This window comes from Rhinolophus sinicus, chromosome 4 (genome assembly GCF_057876585.1).
Source record: "Rhinolophus sinicus isolate RSI-liver-muscle chromosome 4, RSI-T2T, whole genome shotgun sequence".
In the NCBI taxonomy this organism is placed as follows: domain Eukaryota; kingdom Metazoa; phylum Chordata; class Mammalia; order Chiroptera; family Rhinolophidae; genus Rhinolophus; species Rhinolophus sinicus.
Genome location: NC_142504.1, coordinates 67,242,208 through 67,265,764, shown reverse-complemented (window position 1 = coordinate 67,265,764; position 23,557 = coordinate 67,242,208). Strand labels below are relative to the sequence as shown.

The following is a 23,557-nucleotide window of genomic DNA, read 5'->3' as shown; positions in this document are numbered from 1 at the left end:
CTACTGAATGACTAATGGGTGGGGGGCATATGCCGTGTGGAGATGATTCATGTCCTGCGTGGAATGTAGCCGAGTGGCACGAGATTTCATCACACTACTCAGAACAGTGCACAATTAAAAACTTATGAATTCTTTATTTCTGGAACTTTTCATTTAATATTTTTGGACTACCACTGACTGGGTAACTGAAACCACAGAAAGCAAAACCGCAGATAAGGGGGAGCACTGCGGTACTGCTCTGTCTTCCTCAAATTTAGGAGAACTTCATGGCTTCTGTGTGAGGTTGCTGACGGAGCTCAGGTGTCTCAGTGCATTGTTTGGGAACCATGGCCTACATACTTTTATCCAGTTTCTATTGTAACCAATGGTGTGGTGTTTTTTTTTTTGTTGTTGTTGTTTTTAATTGGGGAAAGGGAACAGGACTTCACTGGGGAACAGTGTGTACTTCCAGGACTTTTTTTTTTTTTTTCCCAAGTCAAGTTGTTGTCCTTTCAGTCTTAGTTGTGGAGGGCGCAGCTCACCTCCAGGTCCAGTTGCCGTTGCTAGTTGCAGGTGCAGCCCACCATCCCTTGCGGGAGTCAAGGAACCGAACTGGCAACCTTGTGGTTGAGAGCCCACTGGCCCATGTGGGGATCGAACCGGCAGCCCTCGGAGTCAGGAGCATGGAGCTCCAACCGCCTGAGCCACCGGCCTGGCCCCAATGGTGTGGTTTTTAAAAGAAGTATTATTAAATAAAGTTTGTTGGTTCCCCCCCCACCACCAGTTAAGTTCTAATTTAAGATTTACTTGAGAATAGATCATGTGATTATAAAATATGGCAGGAAAGGGGCCTGTCCTCCCCCCCCACACACACAAAAGGCTATATATACCATCCCTTTAAAAATGTTTTGCTTCCCCGTTAAGTACTGAATGATATTAATTATGATGTTTTTAATAAGAGAACTTCTTTTTTGTCCTCTGTATTAGAGTGACTGCTAGTGATAGTACTTTTCATTGTGTTTATAGGTAAAAGTCCAGTGTGGGTTTTTCTTCAATACTTAATACACATAAATGTACACTCTTTTATTCCAACAGCTGTTTGTAGAACTGACTTGGGTCCTTCCCAGCCTTTCGCCTTGTTGGCAGACGTTGGAATTATTTCTGTCTGCCGTGTTCTGTGTGTTAGGCTGCTTGTTTTCCAACACTTGACATTTTAATCCTGAGAGTTTGAACTTTCAGTTTAAATAATGGACATCATCTGTGCTCTTTGGATCTTAGTCTTATCTAGACGTTGATTTTACATATTCATCATGTCAGTCGACTAACATAATTTGTTAATGTTTTTTGTTTTCTTGTTATTAGTCATATAATAGTCAGCATTAAAAAGGCATCCATATTCATTATAATGAACTTTAGAATTTCACATTCTTTAAATCGATTTTGCACAGGTCTCAGGCATATTTTAATCAGTGATACTGAAAATGTTGGGAAGCTGAGTGGAAAATATTAATTCACTGTCATTTGGTGCATGTTTATGAGTGGTATATGGGCTTCTAATTAAACGTTCATTTGCATAAGCACTTGGGGGCAGGGGAGAAGCTAAAATAAAGATTAAGTCTGATGATATGTAAGAAGGGTATAGAAAGAAACAGTAACCCAAGAGTAAAATCCCTGTTAAAGTACAGCCCTAAACCAATGTTAGTGGATTTGAAAGGACTAATTTATAACAGTTAAATTGGATGACAGTTGGTCTGTGGGGATGTGCATGAGAAATTCTTGTCAAGCTAATAAATGAATACTGGTTTGCATTTACTGTGTACAGGTCATAAACCTGAAATACCGTGGAAAGAATGTCACTATTGATGATATGAAATCCTTTAAACCTAATCTGCTTCTTCTGAAGGATTTTTTCTCTCCCATTTCAGTTTGCGAACTTAAAAATATTTTTCTTGGGTGGTAATATTCATATTTTAAGAGAAAATCTGTTTTTCTCTTTTATTTGAATTTTTATAGTTTGTTGATTTTATTTATTTAAAACAAATACAGTCATTTAATTTTATTTTATTCTGCATTTCTTGATTTTGCAAACTGAGAAAGGGAAGCAATTCTTTTTTTCTTTTTTTAAATGGGGGAACAGTGTGTTTTTCCAGGACGCATCAGCTCCAAGTCAAGTCGTCGTTGCTTTCAATCTAGTTGTGGAGGGTGCAGCTCACTGGCCCATGTGAGAATCGAACCGGCGACCTGGGTGTTAGGAGCACTGCGCTCTAACCAACGGAGCCAACTGGCTGCCCTTATTTGAATTTAAAATAAGATTTGCAACGATCCTTTAAAATTTTATCAGAGTAATTCATAAGCATAGTTTAAGAAATCAGATAGTACTCGTGTAGAGTTACTCCAAGTAGGCCTTAGACTGCTGTCTTTAGAAAGTCCTGCTTGTAAGGTTGGCCCTTGGCTGGCAGCTGGGAACTTGACTGCTGAAGTTCCTCATATCATGTAAAACTTCCTAAATGGTGAGTGGCTCACTGTGCTTAAACTGTTATACAGTGTGGTTTATGCTGAATACCTGCTTTCTTTCTGGGAGTCCGGAATTTTGGTACATGCTAAATAGAGGGTACCTACACAATCAGGTGCCACAAAGACTTTGGCCTCTGAGTCTGAGGAGCTGCCCAACAGGCAGCATTTCTATTACTGTCGTTGGAATGATTCGTCTTGTCCCTGTGACTCCACTGTGAGAGCACTCTTGGAAGCTTGTACCTTTTCTTTTGTTGTTTTTTGCTTTGTATCCTTTCACTGTAATAAATCTTAGTCATGAGTATGACTATATGCTGAGTTATTTGAGTCCTGTTTTAGACATTATCTGTTACCAGGCATTCTGGTAAATTTGGATTTAGGTCTCTCATACCCATCCCCGAGTTAGTTCCCTGCCTCAGTCTTCTGATAGAATCGTGTTGCTCACATTGTTTGATTAAATCAGTATTCATTGTTTTCATTGTGATAATTGGACCAATATTGTGTAATGTTGAGCCAGCCAGTAGACTTACAATTTCATTTTCTCATCTACCCTTGTCTTTGAGTTAATGCTTATCTCATTTTTATTTGCTTTTTTTTTCTGTTCTTATGAGAAATTTATTCCAAATCCTCTAGCGGCTTTTTACCACATATACTATTCTTTTCCATATGGTCAGGTGTGTCTGTAAATCCCATTGTCCTTGGGAGCTCTTCTTTCCTCAGTATCGCTGTGGACTCTGTCATATGTTGGTGATAGGCCTGCTTTTTCTGGGGCTTCCTTTGTTGCTCTCCAGGGTTGCATATCAATTCGTCAGGATTCTTGAGAAAGTTTGTGGAAACTACATTTCTTGCCACTGTGTGTCTGAAAATGTCTTTATTCTATTATACCTATGCATTTGAATGATTGTTGGAACTAATTTTCTTCCAAAGTTTTGAAAATACTCCTTTATTATATTTAAGTTTCCAGTGTTGGCAAGTTGGTCCTGATCCTTTGTAAATAAGTTGTTTACCCTGTCCCCTACCTGGCAGGAATCTTTCAATATCATCTTTCTATCTCCCTGTCCTCGGAAACCTCATGATGTGTTTGATGTGGGTCTCTTCATTTACTGTGCAGGGTGCCTAGTGCTTTATGATCTGGACACGCTTGTTCTTTAATTGAGAACATTTTCCACTTCATTTGAAGTGGAAAAGCACAAGAATGTACTGTATATTGAAGCACAAGAATGTACTGTACATTGCAAATACTGCTTACAAAATTTGACATTCCCAAATAGTAGATTAATATTATTGTTCAATATGTAGTGTATTAATGAGCCAGTATTTGGATTCCCTAGTAGTTTTAGGTTAGAGACTTTTAATTTACAGAGGATTTTAAAAACCATAAAAATGAGGAAAAGCTGCTTCTAATGAATTTTAGCTGAGTGTTTATTAAAGAGCATTTAGAAAATATTGAATTTGTTTAACTTACAAGCTAGTTAAGCAAGCTGTTGGTTTTCTGGAATAGGCGCTTTTCTGTGTAGATACTAATCAAGTTTAATAAACTGTTAGACTTATTTCCAAAGCTCATCTCAGAGACTTTAATATAGCAATCTTTCTTCCCTACTTATATTGCTTTGTCCTTTTGCATGGACAAGTGAGTTTTTTTTTTTCCAAGTGATTCTTATGTGTGCTGATTAATACTGGTACATGAGCAGAAAAGACTATAAAGGACAATGCATATTGTAGTTCTTTGGAGAAGTGAATGTTTTTAAACCATTGTTGTTTGAGTCTACTTTTATGATTTTTTTTTTTGCTTTACCTCAATTATGACTGTCATAACTGTTATTTTTGACTTGAAATATTATTCAGTTTCAAAGTTATAATTTGTTTTTGGTCCTAAAGTAAAATTCTAGGTGTGGTTTTTTGCTATACTTTTAACTTAATACTTTTTGTTAGATGTTGCAGAAGTAATATTTTTTACTTTCATTTCTTTCTGGAGAGAAATTAACTTGTGCATAGGAACTAACCCTAGATTTTCATTTGGGAAGGACTGGAAATAGACATTCCTGTTGTACTGATTTTGGGTGTGGGGGTTGGTGGGATGTTGATGGTAAAGTGAGAGTAGTAACATTTGAAAGGGAAGGTCGCTTTTTCAATGGTTTATGATCAGTCATCTCTATATGGCACCCATAGGTTTTTTTTTCCCCCGAGAAATTTTGTTGAGATGTAATTTATATTCAGTGAAATGCACAGTTTAATAAGTTTAACAAATGTCTACAAACATATAGCCCACTCTGCCTGTCAAGATACAGAACATAGCTATCAACCAGAAAGTTCTCTCTTGCTACTTTGTACTCAATCCTTGCCTCTTCCCCACACCCCCACAACCACAATTAAAATTTTTTTGACAGATGAATTTGCCTATTCCAGAACTTCATGTAAATAGAAACATACATTGTATAATCTATTGTGTCTGGGTGTGTTGTCTTTTGAAATTCTTCTATTTTGATGTGTGTATGAGGAGTTTGTTCCTTAAAAAAAATGCTAATATTACAATGTATGAATATATTTCAGCTTGTTTATCCAGTCTCTGGTTGAGGGACATGTAGGTGTTTCTACTTTTTAGCTGTTATGAATAAAGTTACTCTGATCATTAAGTCTTTTTGTGAATATATGTTTTCATTTCTCTTGGGTAAATATTCAGGAGTGGAATTTGTAGGTCATGTGTGTCAGGACTTAATTAAAAGATACTGCCAAACACTTTTCCAAAGTGGTTAAGCTTTACTTTCCCACCAGCAATGTATTTTTTTTTTTCTTAATGGAGATCATAGGTCTCCATTTATCTTTCTTTCTTTTTTGTTTTTTGTAACATTTTTTTAATTAGTTTCCGGTGCACAAAACAATGTAATAGTTAGATATTTATCATTTATCTCCCTCACAGTGACAACCCCCACCCCAATCCACCACCCCGCTGACATCACACACATTAAACTTCCTGATGCCCCACATCTTCATCGGTGTTAGGAATTGTCTTTCTGTTTAAATTTTAGCCGTTCTAGATGGTGTCTGTTGATATCTCATTGTGGTTTTAATTTGCATTTCTTTAATGTTTAGTAATGTGGAGCTTTTTTTATAGGCTTATTGACCAGTTGTATATATTCTTTTGTTAATTGTTCGCTCAACTCTTTTGCCTATTTTTGTTTTTGTTAGTCTTTTTATTATTGAATTATAGGAGTTCTTCATATGTTCTAGATATAAGTCCTTTGTCAGATACATGTGTCCCGGGGGTGTAAAAAAAATGTACACAAGTGGACATTTTGGTGAATGTTGCTCAAGCAGTAGTTCGCTGTAATCAGAAGTGTCTGGACGCTCATGGTAACCACTTTGAGCACCTCTTGTAGTTGCAGAAGTCAAACTTGTATTCATCTTTTGTTATCGGTATACAGTGAGTATTACAATTTTAATCCAGTTTTCCTTTCTTAAAATATGTATACATTTTTTTGGCAACCTCTGTATGCCTTGTAATGTGATCTCCAGGCCTTTGGAGAACAAAGGCATTTTGTTTGACTAGTCATTTTCTTAATGGTGTCTTTTGATGAGCAGAAGTTTTTACTTTCGATAAAGTCCAGTTTGTCAGTTTTTAATTTTATAGTTAATACTTTCTGGTCCTGTAGGGGAAATTCTTACCCCAAGGTGTCAAAAAAAACCTGTTTTATTTTAGAAGTTTTGCAGTGTTTAGCTTTTACATTTTAGGTCTGTGATTTATCATGAATTACATTTTGTGTGTGATGTGATAAAGGGGGCTAAGCTTCTCTTTTTTTCCACGTGGTTCATCCAGCACCTTTTGTTGAGGACTTTCCTGTCCCCATGAATTCCATTGAAATCTTTGTTGAAACAAATTACCGATAGACACAACAACACAGATGAGTATCAAAAACAATGAGCAAAAGAATCCAGACACAAAAGAATACACATTGTATAAGTCCCAGTATATGAAATTCCAGAACAAGCAAAACTAATCTGTATTGACAGAAAGCCAATCAGTGGTGCTGTTGGGCCAGATGTGACCAGCCAGGAAGTGTTGAAAATCAATTGACTGTATACACATGGGTCTCTTTCTGAATTTTCTGGTTTGTTCCACTAATCTGTCTGTCCTTACTCTAATACCATACTGTCTTCATTACTTTTGCTTTAGTAACTGTTCTTTTTCTAGATGGTATGGCTATTCTAAGTTCTTTTCATTTCTAAAAATTTTAGGATCAGTCATCAATTTCTTTCAAAAAGTTTTTTTCTACCTTACTGATGTATAATTCACATACTATAAAATTCACCCAGTTGAAAGTGTACATACAGTTCTTTGGGTTTTGATAACTGTGAAACCACCACTATAATCATGATATGGGACTTTTTATCACCCCAGACATTCTGTCATGCCCCTTTGCATGCACTTCCTGGCTGGCCACATCTGGCCCAACAGCACCACTAATTGGCTTTCTGTCACTACAGATTAGTTTTGCTTGTTCTGGAATTCCATATACATGGACTTATACAATGTGTGTTCTTGTGTGTCTGGATTCTTTTGCTCATTGCTTTTGATACTCATCTGTGTTGTGTCCATAGGTAATTTGTTCCCTTTTTTTGCTGAGTAATGTTCTGTTATAAGGACATACTATAATTTATGTTAATTGTTTGCTTGTTGACAGATAATTGAGTTATTTCCAGTCTACTGTGAATAAAGGTACTATGCACTTTCATTGACAAGACTTTGTGTAGACTTACATTTTCATTACTCTTGAGTAAATATCTGAGAGTGGAATTGTTAGGTGGTATAAGTATGTATGAATTTTATAAGAAACTGGTAAGCACTTTTCTAAAGTGGTCGTGCAATTTTAGATTCCCACCAACAACAGATAAGAGTAATAGTTGCTCCACATTCACACCAACACTTAGTATTGTCAGTGCTTTTGATTGTAGTGATTGTAGTGAGTATATAGCGGTATTTTATTATGGTTGGAATTTGCACTTCCCTAATGAGCAGTGATATTGAGCATTGTTTTCATGTGCTTTTTGACTATTTGTGCATTTTCTTGGGTGAAATGTCCGTTCATATATTTTGCTCATTATTTTTTGAATTACTTGTCTTACTGATTTACATGTTTCTTACAGATATATAAGATCTTATAAATCAGTTATATATACTATGTATACACACGAATACACACTCATTTTTTCTGAAGAAATGAGTTCTTTGGCAGCTATACGTTTTACAAATATTTTCTTTGAGTATGTGGCTTGCCACTTAACTTTCCTAATTTGATTTTCTTTCAAAGAGTGGAAGTTTTAAATTGTGATTACATCTAATTTATCAACTTGAGCTTTGATGATTTGTGCTTTTTGTGTCCTAGCTCAGATATTTGTCTATTTGTCTGTTTGTTCTGTCATTTACTGAGAGTAGTTCTGTAATAATAATTGAAGATTCATCTGTTTCTTTAGTTCTGTCAGTTTTTGTTTCATGTATTTTAAGCTCTGTTATTAGGCATGTACATGTGTAGAATTATATCTGTTGTGATTGTGGGAATACCTTCTTTATTTCTGACAATACTTCTTGTTTTGAAGTCTGCTTTGTCTGACATTATAGTCACTTCACCTTTCTTATATGTGTTTGTATGGTATATTTTTTCCATTCATTTGCTTTTAACCTTACTGTGCTGTTTGGCTGGAGTAGACCATTACTTTCTAAAAGTTTTCTGTCTTGCAAAGCAATCTCTTTCCTGGCCATTTGGCTAGAGGGAGCAGGCTTTTGTTGTGGTTGTTTTATCTGTGCCCAGTGTTTTTGGGTTTCTGGCTTCTTGAGGTCCAAGTCTGCGATGTAGAGGCAAAAAGAAAATTCAGGAAACTCACGAATGTGTTGTTCTTGGATTCTGAGGTCCTTATCCTGTCTGTCTTCTTCTCTCTACCTGTCAGTTTGTTGTTGTTTTCTTTTTAAATATGTTATCCAGGAGTTTTCGTTCTGTTTACTAGGAGGAATAGGGATAAGTATTCTTTCTTAAGATGTAGGTAAATTTACAGCTGTTCTCTTGCCAGAAGTAGGAATTTATAATTTTTGTGGTTTGTTTTATTTTCTTACCTTTGGCTATTTATACTTAAATTTACCCAGGACCATACAGGCCTCTCTTTTCTGCACTTTTATTCAGTGAAGTTTAGACTTGCTATAATTCCTAGTGCTCAAAACAGTGTGTTCTAATGCAAAAACGTTGTTCCGTGATAAATCCTATATTCAGGCTCTCACTCCTTCCTATCTGCTTTTAGCTGCTTGCCCTTCTTTCATTCATTCCCAATTATAGGTGAATCAAGTCAATATGTCTTTTGAGTAGTTTTTGCAAGATAATTTAGTAAGCGCTTTCTGTGTAAAACTTCTTTGTCAATCTAGTATGGAAACTGAATAATGGTAATTGTGAACTAGGAGGACATGTGCACATACATATAATTTGCAAAATGCTGTAGGAACATGGAGAAGGGAATGATCAAAACCTGTCTGGTAGGGCCGGCCAGGTAGCCCTGGTAGTTGTAGCGCTGAGCTCCCAACGCCGAGGTTGCTGGTTCGATTCCCACATGGGCCAGTGAGCTGCGCCCTCTGCAGTTAAGATTGTGAACAACGGCTCTCCCTGGAGCTGGGCGTGAGCTGCCATGAGCTGCTGTGAGCAGCCGACAGCCGACCTGAGACCTGAGCTGAGGGGAGCGCAAGGCTCCTAATACCAGCGTGGGCCAGGGAGCTGTGTCCTACACAACTAGACAACTAGACTGAGAAACAACAGCTTGAACATGGTGGGGTGGGGGGGAAGGAAGAAAGGGTTAGAAATTGTTCCGGTCAGACCAGCCTGCTTGCCATTCTCATGATAAGCCCCATGTTTCTGCTTGTGTATAACCACGCTGTTCCTCCTGGCATAAATAGGCTTACTCCCTTTTGCATATGTATAGCTATATGGCAGTTTAGTGGAAAGAATGTGTGTTTCGAGTCAAACAGATCCCAGTTTTACCACTTACTTGATGTATGACTTAGGGTAAGTTACTTTAGTTCTCTGAGCCTTAGTTAGTTTCCGTTTGTAAACATGGAAAAATACTACTTTTCTCTCAGAATGTGCTAAGGTTACTTAATGTATATGAAAGTTCTTGAAGTCACAGGAACTCAAATAAAATTTGGATATCCTTTCTTTGTTTCTTTAATTAAAATTTAAGGCTAAGGGCCAGGTTTATTTCTTCTAATCTTTGTCTCATCAGCAGTACACACACAACATGTTGAGAACATAGAAGAGACTATAATTAGTTTATTAAGTAAACATTTGAGTACTTCCTGTATGCCCTGTGTTATGTTTAATGCTGGAGCTTACAAATTACTGGGCACGATAGATACGTGCATAGGTAATTAAAACACATACATCCATCATGATATATGCATTGTAGAGGTATGTCCAGGAGAGTCTGGGTGGACAGAAAAGGAGTATCTATAGTTTAGACTGGACAGAGACGGTCATGAGGGAGGATTCCCGGAGAAAGTGTTGCTGGTACTTTTTTTTCTTTTTGAACAGCTTTATTGTGTAATTTACATACCATAAGGTTGAACCACTTTAATTATACAATTCAATGATTTTTCCATAAATTTACAGGTTTATATAACCTTCACCACATTCCAAATCTAGAACATTTCTGTCATTCCAGAAAGATTTTTTGTGCCCATTTGCAGGCTTAATATTAAAGGATGAGTGTACATTAGGCATGGAGGAAGTACTGGATTCCAGGGAGTGAAGACAGCAGTGCCAAGTGGGAGAAGCATAAAACAAAATGGATCAGTGTGGATGGGATGCTTCTAAGCTGTTTTACATCTGGAGTGTAAAGCTGTGCTCCTTGTTGGCAACTGTGTTTTGGCTTCCTTGGTCTTTGGAGCTCTAGTTTCCTCATCTGTAACATACCATATAACTGTTAATGCTGGTTGGACTCTAGCTCCCTCTAAACTCTCAAATCTCATGACTGTAGAAAATGAGAATGCCTGCAATTAAAAGAAAAATAAAATGTGTTTTTCTTTTTTAATGATAGGCAAAAGTCAGGGCCCATCAAGAAAAACAGAAGAATTATAGTGATGCTTATAGATCCTTTAATAGAACTTCCTCCTATTTTTTAATGCTTTTCGTGATTATACAAATGCATACTGGGTAGAAAATTTATAAAATGCAGAAAAGTAAAAAAAAAAAAATTAGATCACAATCTTAGATTTCAGAGGTAATCATTAATGTTTTATTACAATTTTTGCATATGTATTTATATATTTAAAAAATTGATGTGCTGTAAATTAAATTTTTTCCCCACGTTACTAAATATTATCAAAAACGTGATTTTTAAAGCTGTGTTTTTATAAGGTTAAAAAAAGATGGCCTGTTCATTTTAAAAAATGACAATAAAAAGTAACATATGGACATGGTAAGGTTCATACTATATAGAAGGGATAAAATGGAAAATTGAAAAATCTTTCTCCCTCTCCTTTTACCACTTCCATTGTAACAGTGGTTAACTATTTCTTACATGCTGTCAGAAATTCTGTGTATTCTATTTGGATAGACTATAACGTAACTGATCTTCTATTGATAGCCATTTAGATTATTTTGTTTTTGCTTTTACAGTGCTGAAGTGAATATTTTCATATGTGCATTTTTTTTTAAAAAGATTTTATTGGGGAACAGTGTGTACTTCCAGGACTTTTTTCCAAGTCAAGTTGTTGTCCTTTCAATCTTAGTTGTGGACGGTGCCGTTCAGCTTCAAGTTCAGTCTTAGTTGTGGAGGGCGCAGCTCAGCTCCAGGTCCAGTTGCCGTTGCTAGTTGCAGGGGGCGCAGCCCACCATCCGTTGCAGGAGTTGAACCGGCAACCTTGTGGTTGAGAGCCTGTGCTCCAACCAACTGAGCCATTCAGGAGCTCAGCGGCAGCTCAGCTCAAGGTGCCGTGTTCAATCTTAGTTGCAGGGGGCGGAGCCCACCATCCCTTGCGGGACTCGAGGAATTGAACTGGCAACCTTGTGGTTGAGAGCCCACTGGCCCATGTGGGAATTGAACTGGCAGCCTTCGGAGTAAGGAACATGGAGCTCTAACCGCCTGAGCCACCAGGCCGGCCTTCATGTGTGCATTTTTGAATTCTTGTAAAAGTATATCTGAGAGTTTCTGAAAGGAATTCCTGGGTCAAAGAGAATATATTCAGAATTTTGATAGATATTACCAACTTGCTTTTCAAAAAAGATTGTGCTAATTTATACTTGTCCTGTTAGTAGATATGAATCTCTGTTCATATCTTTACCAACACAGGCTGGTACACACCTTTTTTGTTCTTCGCTACTCTGATGTTAGAAAAATAGTAACGTGTTTTAAAGATTATAATTGTAGTTGAACATTGTTGTACAGATATGAGTCATTTTTCTATGAACTGTTTGTTCACTTGTTCACATGCTTTGTGCAGGTCTCTTGATTTATTTATATTTTGATTGATTTGTAAGAACTCTGCTTTTTAAAGAAATTAGCTCTTGGTTACAATTTGCAATTTTTTTTTACATTTGCTTGTCTTTTGACTTTGTTACGGTCAGATTTATCAGTCTTGCTATGTAAAGCTTATGGGTATTTTAAATTGCAAAATAACCTTAAAAGTGAGCACAAAGAAAAGCAAATGATTCCAGTAGTATTTCAATTGAATATCATAAGAAGTAATCGAGGCAATTTATGAACACAGTACTTTGACTATGTACCCTCCATCTAAAGAAGAAAAAAATGCAAACAGACCTTGAATTCTTAATGTTTGTAGTGTCATTCTAGTGAAATCTATTTTGTTTGTATTTTAAATTGAGCAAAATAAAAGTTTATCAACACATGAACAAATTGCTTGCAACATAGACCTGTAGTAATGATCTGTAGTTGTGTGAATCATTAAATATATCATTTTAACTGTATTGTAAATTGTAATTTTGATACCAAACTATTCCTATGTAGTTATATAAATAGTCTTTGTAATTTATTTATAATTGTTTGGTCATAGCTTAAAGAAAAACAGCAAGATTTTATATTGGATAACAATCAACATGAAGTCGTTTACAACCGTGAGCTCTTTTTAAAAGGAACCCTGTATTCTGCTTTGAGTACTCTGCTCTGATTTTCATTTGGTTTATTTTTCTAATACTTGAAGATCCCAGGGCTTTTAACTCTTTGAGAACTAAAATATATGATGCATGGAATGTAACTTGAGATAATAAAATGAAAGCGTCTTTTTAAAGGAGGATAATGAAAACCTATTTTGTAAATGGCAAGATTAATTGCCGTGTTGTGTGTTTGTGGTTGTTTTCTGCTTTGGTTGGTGTTAGATGACTCGGATGATCTTTTTTCCGCCTGTCTGTCTAGGTGTAATGGATAGGTAACGGAGAAGCCCCCTTCACTGTCTCATCAGGGAGGCAGAATGACTGAGTGCTTCCTGCCCCCCACCAGCAGCCCCAGTGAACACCGCAGGGTGGAACATGGCAGTGGTCTCACCCGAACCCCCAGCTCTGAGGAGATCAGCCCTACGAAGTTTCCCGGATTGTACCGCACTGGTGAGCCCTCGCCTCCCCATGACAGCCTCCATGAGCCTCCTGATATAGTGTCTGATGATGAGAAAGACTATGGGAAGAAAAAAGGAAAATTTAAGAAAAAGGAAAAAAGGAGTAAGTGTCATTTTTCTCTATGCTTTAGATAAACTAATGTACCTGCCATCTTCTGGAAATATGTCTAAAGACGCCTGCTTGGTATTTTTTGTTCTTTATTTTTCAAGGTCTCAATTTTTGTATACTAGAGTTATATTTTAGGGTCTTTCACAAAAATGCCTAATTTCCAGAAATAGTATAGTTTTCTGGTGGAAGTTTCTTAAAGTTGTCATTTAAAATAACATAAAAAGGAGATATTGGCATTTTGCCCATATTGAATCTTGTTTTCTTGGATTGGTTGTATAGGCCAGTTGGGGTATACTTTATTGGAACTGTGAAAAAAGTAATTATTCATTTGTCTTAAGCAAATGCCGTGATGCATTCATTTATAGTTCTGTTCAATAGGGAGGCTGAATTGTTTAAGCATAGGTCGTTAGTATGCTAAAAGCAAATCAAGTGATTTAAGTATTGCTTTATTTTGAGTTTCACAGTATTTTTAAGTTAACTTAGTATGAAGCATAATATTCAGATAGACTTGCACAAATTGTGTACAGCTTGATGGGTTATCACAAAATGGATACTCCTGTGTAACTACGACAGGGATCTGGAAATGGAGCATTATGAGCACCCTCGGAATTCCCTTTCATTGCCCCTGCAAAGGGAATCCCCTACTGCTCCCAAAGGTAAACTTCTTTTAGCATAGCCAGATCTTGCCTGTTTTATCCTCATGTAAATAGAAGCAGATTTTCTTCTGTGTCTAATTTCCTTTGCCCAATGTTATGTTTGTTAGATTAATCCATGTTATTTCATGTGGCAGTAATTTGTTCGTTTTTATTGCTGGATTTTGTTGCATTACATTAATACATAGAAACACTACAATTTATCCATTCTACTGTTACTAGTCATTTGGGTTTTCAGTTTTTGACTGTCGTGAATAGAGCTTCTGTGAACATTGTTGTACATATTTATGCATTCTGTTGTGTATATGCCTGGCAGTGGAATTGCTTGCTCATAGGCCCTGCTTATTTCAGCATTAGTAGATTCTACAACAATTTCCCAGAGTGGTTATATCAGTTTACACTTCCACCAACAGTGTCTGAGAACTCCAGTTACTATACGTCATGGTAGTAGTAAGATTTCTGCCATCCTGGTTAGTGTGGGGTTTGTGATATTTTGATCAGAGAGGTACTTAGGAAATATCTTTAATCTTTGTTATAAAATAGCTAGTAAAGTAGCTGGCTAAATAAAGTAGAGTTATAGATGTTAAAATAACAAAACTAGGATAACTCTGATATGATAGAAAGCAATTGTCAGTGTGTGAAAACCAGGGCTCCTGAGGCAGGGAAGTGGGCTGCCCTGTTCGGCCACCTCTGGAGATTTAGGAATTTCCTGGTTCTGTCCTTCACCCAAATGAGGTTTCAGTTCCTGCTGCAGTCTCCGGAAGGAACTTAAAAGTTAGTGACAGGAGAGCGAAGTGTGATACGGGAATGACTGGAGCATCTAAACAGCAGTGCAGTTTGTCATGGTTTGAAATGGACTCTACAATTAAAGAGACCAAATATGAAAAAATCTGAGCTAAATGAAGTTAGAGGAGATGATTTGGATGATGAAAGAGTGCTCTATTTTATAAGTGGATTCTTTCCATTAGCAATTCTGTGTAGAGCCTTTCTTGTATATTTATAATACTTGGTTTGCCAAAATTCCACTTAGGCACATGTATAAAGTAAAACCAGTTTTCACCACCTACTGTTGCAAGGATAACTGGCTCTCTGTATGTCGCCCTCTTGTGGTCAGGAGATTTCATGTCAGCATCTCATTTTGCTGGAAGTACCCAGCGGGGTTGGCCAATCAAGTGAAAAACTAGTTAGCTATTGCCAGGTGGCACTTTTTTTTTTTTTGGTCCTGTTTTTAAAAAGCATATGGACAATTTTATGTTAAACAGACATATAATGTACACTCCCTGCATTTCTTTGGCAGCTGAAGGCTATGCTGCCTTTCAGGAAGATAGCTCTGGAGATGAAGCTGAAAGTCCTTCCAAAATGAAGAGATCCAAGGGAATCCATGTTTTCAAGAAGCCCAGCTTTTCTAAAAAGAAAGAGAAGGATTTTAAAATAAAAGAGAAACCTAAAGAGGAAAAACATAAAGAAGAAAAGCACAAAGAAGAAAAACATAAAGAGAAGAAGTCAAAAGACTTGACAGCCGCTGATGTTGTTAAACAGTGGAAGGAAAAGAAGAAAAAGAAGAAGCCAATTCAGGAGCCAGAGGTGCCTCAGATTGATGTTCTGAATCTCAAACCCATTTTTGGAATTCCTTTGGCTGATGCAGCAGAGAGGACCATGATGTATGACGGCATTCGACTGCCGGCAGTTTTCCGTGAATGTATAGATTATGTAGAGAAGTATGGCATGAAGTGTGAAGGCATCTACAGAGTTTCAGGTATTGGGGATATGGTCTTAGTGGTTTTTAGAAATTAAATTCATTACCATTTTTCAAATGAAGGAAAAATATTAACTTGTGAGAAAAATTGTGCAATGGGTCCTAAGCCTTAAGTCATTTCCTTGATTCTTCCAGTTGAACAAAAATCCGAGAGAGAGAGAGAGAGAGAGAGAGACAGACAGACAGACAGACAGACAGACAGACAGGCAGAGAGGCAGTTTGATATTTTTCCGGTGTTCCTTTTCATTCCGAGGATTTACACATGAGCTGATCACAGCTCGCAGCAGCCTGGAGTGAGAAGAAGCGAAGCGTACAGTGGTGTCCTTTAGTTGTGTGCACTCACGCTGCTCTTCCTTCTCACCGTCTTCCGTCTCGGAGCCAGGGCTCAGTGTTGTGAGGAAGCTTCGCAGGAAACGGCAGGAAATCCGGCTTAAAGATGCTTCTTGGCCAAGAGATACATTTATTGACACAATCATACGATGTATTTCCTGAGTTAGCTAAGGGACATGAAATGTTATTGGCTGATTCTTTAGGCCCCAAATGTGAATGCTTCTGTCAGCCGTGTGCAGCTATTACATATATTAGTAAAATTGATTTTCCATTTTTCTGCGTTCCACATATATGAAAATTTAAATGTCATATTTGGCAAGAATGTAATTCATATTAGGTGTCTGAAATCAAGCAAAATGTATGCTACGTAAAGTAAAAAGATTTCATACAAAGCAGCATGACTTGTGTTGGAATAGGATGGAAGTCCTGACCTGTGGCAATGTGTTCCAAGTCATTACATTTCTATAATTCAATGTCTTGGTACTAGAGATTTATTTTATACAATTTATTGTTGGTCACACCTATTTTCATGATGAGGTATTCATACACATTTAGAATATATAAAGAAATTAGACTTATTTTTTTCATTTAATTGATTCATACACGTTTCTAGAAGGTAGATTTGATATTTAAGTTTTGTTGAGAAAGGGCAGGCATTTATGATAATTGGGGAAACCTTTACATAACCCCATAGATAGCAAATTATCACTTAAGAGTATTTTGGCTAAAATGCTACTATTTTATAGAAAATAAATTAGAAATTGAATTTGAATCTATAACTCCTTAGTAACATATAAGTAATCATAATTAAATGAATTTGAAAATTTTACTTTTAAGAATTTATGATGAATTGATTTTTAAAGATTTAGACAGTACTAACAGGCTATTTCTCTCACATGATTTTGATAGGGATGAAGAAATTTTGTTTTAGGTAAAAGTTTGTGAAGAGTTTCTATAGCTTTTTTCAAAAACTTCTTTTGTCTTTGACCTTTTTTTTGAATTAAAAAAATTTTTCATCTACAGTTGACATACAATATTATACTTTTGATGTTTGTATTCTTTTGGAGAATTAAAGTTGCATAGCTCCTCTTTGTGTGTCTGATTTTGATTCCCGGAGGTTGAACTCCTGCTTGGATCAGTTTTTTTATTTTAAGCTCTGGCAGTGTGCTGCATTCAGCGCACCAATGGCTATAGTTTATGGCTATGACTTTTCGTTTTGAATGCTAATAATATTTTCTCCTGGAAATTTTTTTCTCATTTATATGTAAGTTCCAGCTTAAAGCAAATATATCATTTTGCATACGCTCTTTCTCTACCTGGGATGCTTTATTTGAAGGGTCCATTTTGTTAACAGTTTCAGAGTAATGACAAACCAGACATATTCCAATTGTTCACTTGTGTAATTTTCTGGGTAGGCACTGTTGGGATACAAATTAGATATGTATAAAATATATATGAAAGAGAGAGGAGGTCTTTGCCAAGAATTTCAACTAAAGTTAGCACTCAGTGTGTTTTCGCTCATATTTTCATAATAAGAAAATGGAAATTATTTTCTAACTTTTCTGCCTCAAAATAAAGATTATACAAAAATAAGATTCATATTATTTTCAAATTTGGAATTACTGATTTGTCAATGCTGGATAAATAAGTTGTAGATTTATTGTAATGCCATTAAAAGGTTTTTCACATAAAATAATGCCAAAGCCCCGATATAAGTACCATTGATTCTAAAATACTGTTCAGATTAAATGACATTTGAGTATTCACATTTACTGTTATAGTCTCTCAGCCTTAAGTTGTAGCTTGTTTCAAATAATTGGCCTAAAGTTTTAAATATTGAAAACAACAGAAAGCTACTTTGTACTCTTATGAGTGCACTGTCACTGAATTGTGTCACTTAAATGCAGATTGGACTAGAGACTTAAAAAGTTATATAATTTTGAAAAGCGTTCGTTTTTGTGTGTCAGTGTTTCTTTCTGTCCAGTAAGAAAAGCAAAACAATTTTATTTTAGAAACACAAATTTCACATTTTTTTGGTTCAGATTAAGAAAACATGTAAAGAACTCAAATTTAAAAAATAGAAATTAGATGGGACTTATTTAATGGAGAATAATTTGCAAGAAGTTTGTTTAGATAGCAAACTTATCTTTTGCATTTGTGATACAATTTTTACTTAAAAAAAAGTACCCACAACTTTTTTGAAACATGTTTATATACACTGAGTTAGTTTTATGTTGTCAGTCTTGTGACTAGTTAGAAAAAGCAGTTTGGCCGTCTGTGTAGAGCAAAACTTAGGCGTAGATTGTAGTTTTTGCCTGAATTTTCACTTATCTTTAAATTAAAACCAATTTTTTTTCCCTGAGTCAGTTAGCGTATTTGCTTAATATATTCGTGGTTGCTATGACTGTTGTTCTGAATGTTGAGTTTTTCCATTATCATTTAGCTTATGGTTAAATTCACCCTCCAAGTATGTGTGGTCATTTATATTACCTTGTTTACAGAGGAATTGTGTGAACCTTGTGCAGGTAAATACTTAATAACTAGAGATTTGTCATTGTCAGATTAGCTTTTCTCAGATCCCCCCCATGGGTGGGTGCAGTGGTGAAGAAAGCTGTTTGATTTTTTTTCTCTCTGAATTTGAATGTTTTAAGGAATTAAATCAAAGGTGGATGAGCTGAAAGCAGCCTATGACAGAGAGGAGACTCCAAATTTGGAAGAATATGAGCCTAATACTGTAGCCAGTTTGCTGAAGCAGTATTTGCGAGACCTTCCGGAAAATCTGCTTACCAAAGAGCTTATGCCTCGCTTTGAAGAGGCTTGTGGGAGGAGCACAGAGAGTGAGAAAGTGCAGGAATTCCAGCGCTTACTGAAAGAACTGCCAGAATGTAACTATCTTCTGATTTCCTGGCTGATCGTGCACATGGACCATGTTATTGCGAAGGAACTGGAAACAAAAATGAATATACAGAACATTTCTATAGTGCTCAGCCCAACCGTTCAGGTACATGTGCCCTCTGATGCTGGCCCTGGGGAGTCGGGGGAACATTCTCATTACTGAGTTGCATATGGTGAAAGTAGATAACGGTTTATTTAGCCTGAATATTGGTCTTTTTCTTTCACAATATGGACAGTGTCAACATACAGGATAATGAGCTTATTTGCCCTTTGGCTTGAACTATGTAATATGAATATTGTACAGTATTTGGTGTTGGCTTATAAACCTTTTCTTAATAACTGTGGTCTGTCATTACTGGAGGAGCAGCCCGTGGTAGCTGCAGTTACAGAATTCATCGTTAGAATTTTAAAGATTCCAATTATTTCTTCAAATAGTCTTATTGTTTAATTATATCACACACACATATCAGACTCAGGCACAAAGGAACCTAACATTTGTTTGGTCCGAGATTTAACCTGAGGATTTCATTCATAAAGATGGATCCTAGAGAACTCTTTTATAGACTTTTAATATGAATAGGCATTTCAGGGAATTGGGTATTGTGTTAATTGGTATCTCTTCATAACAAAAATACTTGCCTTAATTTATTGCTGCTCACTTGGTGCTGGCATGGAGCGTGTGTTTTCCTTTAATTAGAGGTACTGATACTTTACTCAGGCCAAACACAAAAAGCAAAAAAATGAGATGATGGTTGTATTTTTTTATTTTAAGCTTTCCTTTTGGCCAGCATACTGTGTTATTATTAGTCATTGCTAACACACTATGTAAGAGTGTGTTTTCTTTTACTAAAGATTCTTTCATTGCTCATTGATTATTTTTTGGAAGCAAAATCTTTCTCAGGTTTCATTGTAATCATTCACATTAGTCAGGATTTGGTAAATGTTGAACAATTTTGGTAAAAAATGTTACTTGATATTATTATAATAGGGATGATAATATCATAGAAGATTCGAGTGTGTTGTAAGAGTAAGTCTTAGGTAGAAAGTAATTTCTTTTACTAGCTTTTCAGCCAACCTAGTATCCTGATCTAGCATATGAACATCATATTTAAACACTGGCTATGCAAATTGGCCCGGAAGGCATTTGTTTCTGGAGAGCAAACTCTCAGCCCAGCTTTACAACTGCTGAAGTAACTCTTACTTCACATTTTTCAGTAGGTCCAGTTGTGTGTGTTAAAAGGTCTCAAGACAACTTGAAAAAAGAACAAGATTTTTTAGTGCTGAGAAAGAACAAACTGATGGTCACCAGCTTCTGTATCCTTTTCTTTTTAGTTTCTTAGAGTGCTTGAGTACATGACTTAACTCATATTTTCCCCTTGTCTTCTTTAAATTGTCTGCTACTTAGCAAAGCATGTCTGGTCGCTACTGAGGAAAACTTTCATTCATGGGCCCAGGATTAAAGGACGTACTGTGTGATAGACAAATGAAATGAAATAAAATAATAATTTTAATGGTTTTCTTGCAAATCTTTTTATTTCTTCTTAGATTAGCAATCGCGTCCTATATGTGTTTTTCACACATGTGCAAGAGCTCTTTGGAAATGTGATACTAAAGCAAGTGACAAAACCTCTCCGCTGGTCTAACATGGCCACTATGCCCACACTGCCAGAGACCCAGGAGAGCATCAAGGAGGAAATCAGAAGACAGGTCTGTGAACTCAGCCTGTGCTTTAGCCCTAAAGAACCTACCTTTGCTCTGACGCTTTTGGAGACTGATGATGATAATGATGAAGAAGAACTCTTGTTCACTGAGTACTTTGTAAAGTGTTTCTGGAGCTACATTAGGCAATTCTTCACGGCACACTCAAGCCGGAAATTTTCATCTGGCACTGTTACATGCCAGTTAAGTAGGATATGATAGTGGAGGGAGCCCAGGGTTGGAAATAAAAAGACCTGGCTTTAACTTCTTGCTCTGCTTCTAATTAACTGACTGGTTTTAGGCTAATCACTTAACCTCCTTAAGCCTCAGTGAGCCCATTTTAAAATGGGCTCTCTCACAGTTTTGATGTGAAGATTACAGTAAATGAGATCATGCATTAAAGAGGCTCAGCATAGTTTCAGGGCAGTCCAAAAATGGTAGTTTATCCACCTGAGATTGCTATTATTGGCCATATCTCACAGATAAGAATACCAAAATTTTAAATAACGTACTCTGTGTCACACGGTTACTAAGCTGCAAAACCAGATTTGACCCCAAATCCTGTGCTTTTCCACTATACATTTTTCTCTTACAGCCCGTGTGATAGAAGAGAACTGCTATTTGGTTGTGTGTGTGTGTGTGTTTCACAAGCTGAATAAGAAAGTCAGGACTAAATAAGAAATTTACTTGCATTGGATTATTACATCTTTTATTTGCATACCTGTTATCAAAGCCCTGCTTTTCTTCCCTTTTATGTGCTCTGAGCTCCCATTTCTGATTAGCTGATGATGTGTTGGAGGAAGAAGTGTAAATTAACTACTATTGAACTAATGTAAATTAATGAGAACCCAATACCCAGGCAAAGCAAGAAAGAATGATTTTTCAGTCATATTGTTAAAAAGTAATTTGTGCTATTACTATTACACAATTACTAAAAGTAATTTGTGCTATTACAGTCGGCGTGGACTGCTACTGAGGGTACTGTATTGTTTTCTAGGAGTTTCTTTTGAATTGTTTACATCGAGATCTGCAGGGCGGGGTAAAGGATTTATCTAAAGAAGAAAGATTATGGGAAGTACAAAGAATTTTGACAGCCCTCAAAAGAAAGCTGAGAGAAGCTAAAAGACAAGTGAGTGAATTTATTACTTTGGTACATCATGTTTATAATAAAATACAAAAAGAATGTGCTAGAATCTTTTATACTTTTATTTCTTTAAAAAATACAACGTACAAATGTCTCTTTAAGTGAAGGTCCCTGAAATTCATTCATTCATGTTCCCAATTCTGAATGTTCCCAATTCTGGATTATTGATCCTTCAGCTTGGTATCAGGCAAATGTTTCGTTTAAACAAATTATTTTACTAAAAGATGTTTTGTCATTTCCTAGTTGTACCTATTAATAGAGCTTTCCAAGCATGAGAAGCAGCTGGAGAGTGATTCATTTCAGAAACTGCTGGGGAATTTGAGTCAGCTTTTTGGGAACACGTGGAGGTACTGAGGATTGGGGGTTTTTCTTTACCTAGTAATAGGAAGAGTGGCATGTGTCTCCTGTTAAGTTTGGGCTACATGAGTCAGACTTTTGATCTCCCTTCTAGTTTAGTGTATGTTGCTTGGCTCTGCAACAGTGAGTTTCCCAGGCACACCAAGGGTGAGATCCCAAATCTCTGTACCCTCTTACAGCCCGCATGCAGATTCAATGGCAGAACCCAAATAGTACTTCCAAGGAACATTATTTAGCATTTATCAGACTGGGAGAGCCACTGTGGCTGTGCTAAAAGACAAAGACAACCCGTGTGCTTTTGTTGCTATGAGGTTAGAGATTTATATAGAAGATAGTGTTGTCAGAAAGGAAACACAAGATGTTTTCACATTATGCACTCAAGAACTAGCAGATTAACAGAATCCCTCTGTGTATTTTTCTTCCTTCTTTTCTCCTATTTACATTGTCTTTTTATTTTGCTTCCTATACCCATTATTATTATTATAATTATTATTAATTCCATTCAATGATCCAGCCTAGAATTGGGTTTTAGACTAACCAACCAGACCTCATGGTTGTAATTGTTAACCATATAGCATTGCACAGTAGTCTTTTTTTGTTTTTTAAACGTTTATTTATTTTTTAAGTGTGTTTTTCCAGGACCCGTCAGCTCCAAGTCAAGTAATTGTTTCAATCTAGTTGTGGAGGGCGCAGCTCACAGTGGCCTATGTGGGGATCGAACCAGCAACCTTTTTAAGAGCACCTTGCTCTAACCAACTGAGCTAACCAGCTGCCCCGCCCAGCAGTCTTTAAATGAAGGGTCTCTGACCTAGAACAGGGCTAATGTAGGCTTGGCTTTCATTTCTCTTGCTTCTACATCTCTCTTGAATAAAGGAATCGTGACATAGCAAACCAGACCCCATAACAGAAAGAGATGGATTACCTTTACTTTACCAATTTTCTTGATGTTATATTTTCATGCCTGCTCATTAATTCACAAAATACTCAAAATGTTCTGTCAAGTTGTTTTCAATTTAGAGGAATAAATTACTTTTAAAGATAGAAGTAAATAATTAATTATATTGACAGACTAAAAATAAGAAAAAACCACAAGATAACATCAATAGATACAGAAAAGTATTTGGCAGAATTCAACACTTAATCATGATTTAAAAAAAGTTCATATCAAACAGCTCTCTCAGCGTGATAAAGATTGCATGCAAAAAAAATCTGCGATTAATATACTTAATGGTAAAAGTCTGAATGCTTTTCCTGAGATTGGGTGTACAAGGCAGGGATTTCTGTTCAACATTGTAGTGAAGATTTGTTCTAGCCAGTGCAATAAAGCAAGAAAAAAAAGGCATACAGATTAGACAGAAATAAGTCTATCCATAGATGAAATCCTAAGGAATCTATAAAATGAATAAGTGAATTTAGCAAGGTTGTAGGATATAAAATCAGGTATGCAAAAGTCTGTTGCATTTCTATATATTAGCAATGAACAATTGGATATTGAACCTAAAAATAGAAGAATTGTGAAGATGTTAGG

General features: G+C 36.3%; 1 protein-coding gene across 2 annotated transcripts in view; it reads left to right on the top strand.

Moving 5' to 3' along the window:
* The window catches only part of RALBP1 (ralA binding protein 1), a 59,913-nt gene that overhangs the window by 23,670 nt on the left and 12,686 nt on the right, over positions 1–23,557 (top strand). For both annotated transcript variants that reach the window (XM_019712608.2, XM_074340373.2), the window contains exons 2-6: positions 12,892–13,190; positions 15,147–15,605; positions 18,587–18,936; positions 20,376–20,537; positions 21,526–21,657. In XM_019712608.2, coding sequence (XP_019568167.2) covers positions 12,947–13,190; positions 15,147–15,605; positions 18,587–18,936; positions 20,376–20,537; positions 21,526–21,657 — 1,347 coding nt within the window. In that variant the 5' untranslated portion in view covers positions 12,892–12,946. The remainder of the gene's footprint in view (positions 1–12,891; positions 13,191–15,146; positions 15,606–18,586; positions 18,937–20,375; positions 20,538–21,525; positions 21,658–23,557) is intronic.